The sequence below is a fragment of the Schistocerca cancellata genome, chromosome 3 (assembly GCF_023864275.1).
Source record: "Schistocerca cancellata isolate TAMUIC-IGC-003103 chromosome 3, iqSchCanc2.1, whole genome shotgun sequence".
Taxonomy (NCBI): domain Eukaryota; kingdom Metazoa; phylum Arthropoda; class Insecta; order Orthoptera; family Acrididae; genus Schistocerca; species Schistocerca cancellata.
Genome location: NC_064628.1, coordinates 169,529,208 through 169,535,207, shown reverse-complemented (window position 1 = coordinate 169,535,207; position 6,000 = coordinate 169,529,208). Strand labels below are relative to the sequence as shown.

At 48.4% G+C, this 6,000-nt stretch overlaps 1 protein-coding gene across 2 annotated transcripts in view; it reads left to right on the top strand.

The window, feature by feature from the left end:
- The first annotated feature begins 200 nt into the window (after nucleotides 1-200).
- Nucleotides 201-6,000, top strand: part of LOC126174799 (juvenile hormone esterase-like) — a 257,536-nt gene continuing 251,736 nt past the window's right edge. The window contains exon 1 of one of the 2 annotated variants that reach the window (XM_049921171.1): nucleotides 201-603. In XM_049921171.1, coding sequence (XP_049777128.1) covers nucleotides 379-603 — 225 coding nt within the window. In that variant the 5' untranslated portion in view covers nucleotides 201-378. The remainder of the gene's footprint in view (nucleotides 604-6,000) is intronic. The other variant, XM_049921170.1, reaches the window with a different exon arrangement.

The following is a 6,000-nucleotide window of genomic DNA, read 5'->3' as shown; positions in this document are numbered from 1 at the left end:
AAGCATGGTTGGGGTTACACAACGGCGACTTGACATGATTCTTAACCAGCGTAGTGACTGTTACAGCTGATCGTAGCACTTTAAACGTTACACAGTAGGCGCGAATTCAATAAGCACGCTGCGGTCCTATTGAAACGTGCGCGCGCATTTCCCCTCCCTCCCCTCCCACCCTACTCCGCGACCTTGCACCTTCTCGCGAATCACGTGCTTGGGCAGACGCGAGTACTCGCGCTCAAAACAGGCCAGTTGTTAAGCCCTGAGCTATAGCCTTGTAGATACGGTTGTGCGTGAGTCGTCGAGCACCTTGCGAGGCCTTTAATCAGTGAAACAACACAGCCGTAAAAGCAACAGCGCCGCTATCTACGGGCCACAACTGCCATGATTCGACTGCAGTCGCCATCGTCGGCTGTGGCTGTAGCCGCTGCGCTGCTGCTGCTGCTGGCGGCTGCGACCGGAGCCGAGGCGGAAGCCGCCAAGCGAGTGGTGCGGACTCGCCACGGCGCCGTGCGCGGCACCGCCAAGCAGTCCTACCAGGGTCGCCACTTCCTGGCCTTCTACAACATACCCTTTGCGAAGCCGCCGGTTGGACCGCTTCGGTTCAGGGTAAGTGTACTTTATAATTAGTTGTTCCATTCACGTCCCGAACTACGTCCCATTATTAGGCACTACGTTCCACTAACACCGTCTTCTAGGTGTAGGGATAATCAAAGGTTATTTGCTCTCTATTATTGAGATTATATTTAAGGGTCTAAGGAAATAGAAACCTGTAGTTGTTATAGTTTGAGCTTAACTCCAACAACTGCTTTGATGCAACTGTCTGTGCTATGCTACCCTGAGCAAGAATGTTAATCTCTGAACAGCTACTCGACACTACATCACTTTAGCCTTTCTACTGTATTCATGCGTAGGTCTCTCTCTAGAATTTTTCTCACCAAAACTTCTCTCTACTGCCAAATCGATAATTTGTCGACGCCTCAGGATGTGCCTGACTATACTACCCTTTCCTTTTGTTAAGATGTGCCACAAAAATTTCTCTTCTGTGGAACTCAGCACTTACACATTAATTATCATCGGAATTCTTCTGTAGCGTCACGTTTCAAAAGCCTCTGTTTCTTTTTGGTCTGAACTGTTTAACGTATGTTAATCTTTAAACAATTTGTTCTTGTGATGAAGTTCGTCTAATACAACTAAAGGAAGCGTTTGTGCTTTTGTACCATACGCGTTTTGCTTCCTTTTGTCTGTGGAGCATCTTCAGTTGCCTTGAAACATCCCCTTAGAAAAATTAAGAATGACAGTGCTCGTAAACCTATTACGTTATTTGATTTTCAAACAGCTGAGCAAAACTGAACGTACTCAGACATTTCTCTCTTTACTTATTCTGATCAACAGTAAACTGACACACAACAATTTTTTTTTAGCGCAACGCCATCTGAGTTTCAATAATACCTACAAAAGAATGGCCCTAACTAACTGTAACCTATACCTTTCATGAATCACTTACCTCACAAAAATCTTCGTTACTCGAACTACTGCAATACAGCGTGCGCCAATACTGGCAGCTAAATAAAAGATTCTAACTACTGAAGGCACTAACTACTGATAGGCATAGTTAGCAAATGAAAGATTTTGATGGAGAACAAACAATGTATTTACCGTAATAGTGTGTTGTGGAAAATCTTATGGGACTTCAACTGCTAAGGTCATCAGTCCCCAAGCTTATACACTACTTATCCTAAGTTATCCTAAGGACAAACACACACAACCATGCCTGAGGGAGGACTCGAACCTCCTCCGGGACCGGCCGCACAGTCGATGACTGCAGCGCCCTAGACCGCTCGGCTAATCCCACTCGGCCGTTTACAGTGTTCAAAAGTCATTTTATATATATATATATATATATATATATATATATATATATATATATATATATATATATATATATATATATATAATTTTGAATTTTATAGCCCCACGAAAAGAATTCTCTGAATCTAAACTTTCTATTCAAAACAGCCGCGCGGGGTAGCCGCGCGGTCTCAGGCGCCTTGTCACGGTCCGTGTGGCTCTCCTCGTCGGAAGTTCGAGTCCACCCCATGGGTGTGTGTGTTGTCCATAGCGTAAGTTAGTTTAAGTTAGCTGAAGTAGTGTGCAGGCTTAGGGACCGATGACCTCAGCAGATTGGTCCCACAAGAGCTTACCACAAATTTCCAAATATTCAAAACATCTCCGCATTCAATGCAATCGAAGCACAGATCACGACTATAGCATGTCATACACCTGTCTGTTTCAAAGTTCGTATCGGGGAGGATGTTCAACACACGTGCACCCCTTCCTCTACTCACCACATGATGCAACAGCCACGCCTGGCCCGCTCTAACCTACCCACCACGGAGCAATCTAACAGGGGCACCCAAGGCGCCTTTTACCGTGTGTCCTGGAACTGTACCGACACTACGCCACTGAGGACCAATCAATGATGAACATTGTAGCCCATTATAGGGACCTAATGTATATGACCTGGCACACGTCAACCGCCATCGTTAAGAGCCTCGACACAGGAATAGAGAGAGGCGTGCCGACAGGGATTCGGTCAACAGCAGCAGTGCACTCACGAGTGGCGCCTCCTCGTCTTCTCAGTCGATGTGCGTATCTGTGACTGGAGGCGCAAAGGAGAAAGGACTTTGCCTCTTATTGTGAGGAGGTGCCGAGAGAATGCCACGTCCCACTCGCCTGCCATTAGGATTGTACAACTCTGGCATAAATGTGAAGCAGCGTGGAACGGCCCACCCATTTCTGTTGTTGTAACTCTGTTTGAGTTGATGCCTAGTTTGGTTAGAACCGTTGCTGCTGCGAGGGAGGTGGCAGCAGAATGTATAGCCACAAAACGCTCATAAATATAACCTTATATCCATCCTGCTATACTGTACACTAGGGCTGTAGATATTTTTAGCAGTATCGGGTGTCCGATTTGTCGACCGAGTGAGGTGGCGCAGTGGTTAGCACACTGGACTCGCATTCGGGAGGACGACGGTTCAAACTAGCATCCGGTCATCCTGATTTAGGTTTCCCATGATTTCCCTCAAGCGCTTCAGAAAAACGTCGGTATGGTCCATTTGAAAGGGCATGGTCGATTTCCTTCCCCGTCCTTCCCTACTCCGAAGTTTTGCTCCGTCTCTGATGACCTCAATATCGACGGGTCATCCTCCTCCTCTTCCTGTATATCGATACTTCAAAAGTGTTATCGGTTCTCGGCATATCGAAAAAGTGTCTCTATATATCGACCGAAAAATTTTCCACGTATCTGCCCATAAGAATATCGGCTGCACATTGTAAATACACTCCTGGAAACTGAAATAAGAACACCGTGGATTCATTGTCCCAGGAAGGGGAAACTTTATTGACACATTCCTGGGGTCAGATACATCACATGATCACACTGACAGAACTACAGGCACATAGACACAGGCAACAGAGCATGCACAATGTCGGCACTAGTACAGTGTATATCCACCTTTCGCAGCAATGCAGGCTGCTATTCTCCCATGGAGACGATCGTAGAGATGCTGGATGTAGTCCTGTGGAACGGCTTGCCATGCCATTTCCACCTGGCGCCTCAGTTGGACCAGCGTTCGTGCTGGACGTGCAGACCGCGTGAGACGACGCTTCATCCAGTCCCAAACATGCTCAATGGGGGACAGATCCGGAGATCTTGCTGGCCAGGGTAGTTGACTTACACCTTCTAGAGCACGTTGGGTGGCACGGGATACATGCGGACGTGCATTGTCCTGTTGGAACGGCAAGTTCCCTTGCCGGTCTAGGAATGGTAGAACGATGGGTTCGATGACGGTTTGGATGTACCGTGCACTATTCAGTGTCCCCTCGACGATCACCAGTGGTGTACGGCCAGTGTAGGAGATCGCTCCCCACACCATGATGCCGGGTGTTGGCCCTGTGTGCCTCGGTCGTATGCAGTCCTGATTGTGGCGCTCACCTGCACGGCGCCAAACACGCATACGACCATCATTGGCACCAAGGCAGAAGCGACTCTCATCGCTGAAGACGACACGACTCCATTCGTCCCTGCATTCACGCCCGTCGCGACACCACTGGAGGCGGGCTGCACGATGTTGGGGCGTGAGCGGAAGACGGCCTAACGGTGTGCGGAACCGTAGCCCAGCTGCATGGAGACGGTTGCGAATGGTCCTCGCCGATACCCCAGGAGCAACAGTGTCCCTAATTTGCTGGGAAGTGGCGGTGCGGTCCCCTACGGCACTGCGTAGGATCCTACGGTCTTGGCGTGCATCCGTGCGTCGCTGCGGTCCGGTCCCAGGTCGACGGGCACGTGCACCTTCCGCCGACCACTGGCGACAACTTCGATGTACTGTGGAGACGTCACGCCCCACGTGTTGAGCAATTCGGCGGTACGTCCGCCCGGCCTCCCGCATGCCCACTATACGCCCTCGCTCAAAGTCCGTCAACTGCACATACGGTTCACGTCCACGCTGTCGCGGCATGCTACCAGTGTTGAAGACTGCGATGGAGCTCCGTATGCCACGGCAAACTGACTGACACTGACGGCGGCGGTGCACAAATGCTGCGCAGCTAGCGCCATTCGACGGCCAACACCGCGGTTCCTGGTGTGTCCGCTGTGCCGTGCGTGTGATCATTGCTTGTACAGCCCTCTCGCAGTGTCCGGAGCAAGTATGGTGGGTCTGACACACCGGTGTCAATGTGTTCTTTTTTCCATTTCCAGGAGTGTATATTGCCGGTTTTAGAGCTGTATATACAGTATTGATTTATTATTAGGCACTCTGCACGTCAACAAGCCAGCAGCCTGTCTATCCCCCTTAGAGTAAGAATTGAAAGGAAAACGATTCATTCTCACGCTTGGCGATAACTACTTTGGTAACAATGTTATCTGTATGTAAGTGGTACAATAAAAGGTGTCCGATGGAACCGTCGTACAGTTTCGATACATATAGGTTTTGTTCGGATACTGAATGTGGACTTACCGATTTTTTCATTTCTGCCAATGCCAGCTGCGGTGTAAAATTGCGTGGTGGAGCTGTACTTTGCAGTTTCTGTCGGTAGCGCCGATTCACCGATTACGTCAGCAATTCCCCTCACATGTCTCCACGCACCGCAAAGACCTGTATCGACATTTAAATTTTTATTCATCATTTTCAGGAATGGTATTTGAAGAATGCCAATGTGAAGAAATAGCCACACTAGTTGTGTTAAAAATTGTTTTTAACATAAATGGTGTGCTATTTCTTCACACTGGCAAATGCCGCAGAAATTTTTTCGCTTATCGTGAGCACGCGCCTTAATCGCCTCGCCTATCTGAGCAAGCCTCCCGGCCAACTGATTCCCAACTTGTTGCACACTGCATAAACAGTAAGTACGCAGCATCATGCTGAATTGCGCGAGGTATTGGACAAAGAGTGCATATGCAATGAATGATCAGTAATTGCCCTCAAGGAGCGTACATTATATATGTGATGCCTGTTCTTTCGGACATGTCAGTCCAGATGCAATCTTCGTCCAACCTCTCGTGGGAACCAGTGTGTGGCTGGCTGTGAGCTGTGAGCGTAGTGGACAGGGAAAGCTAAGTACGTAATATGCGATGAGTCGGGAATTTGGTATCGACAGGAAACGAGCTCAGATAGGATAAGTTTTTAAGGCAATGCATGCATATAGCGAAAAATCCGGTTTCGAGTTCCAGACCGACAAATATTTTCCCTTGTCGTTAGTGAAATTATTTCAATGCCCATTTGTGGCTGTCGAAATTTCAATCTCTTCAGGTGCGAGGCCTACAGGATCAAAAAGAAACGGTTCTTTTCGACGACAATTAATGATCATTCATTAGAGATTCACTCACTATCCATCCTTTGTGGAATTCAGCGTGAGGCTTCGACCAATGAGGATAATGGACAGGGGGCGCTATGCATGTAGTGTGGGACAAATTGGGAATTTAGGTTCGAGTAGAAGTGTGCTCGG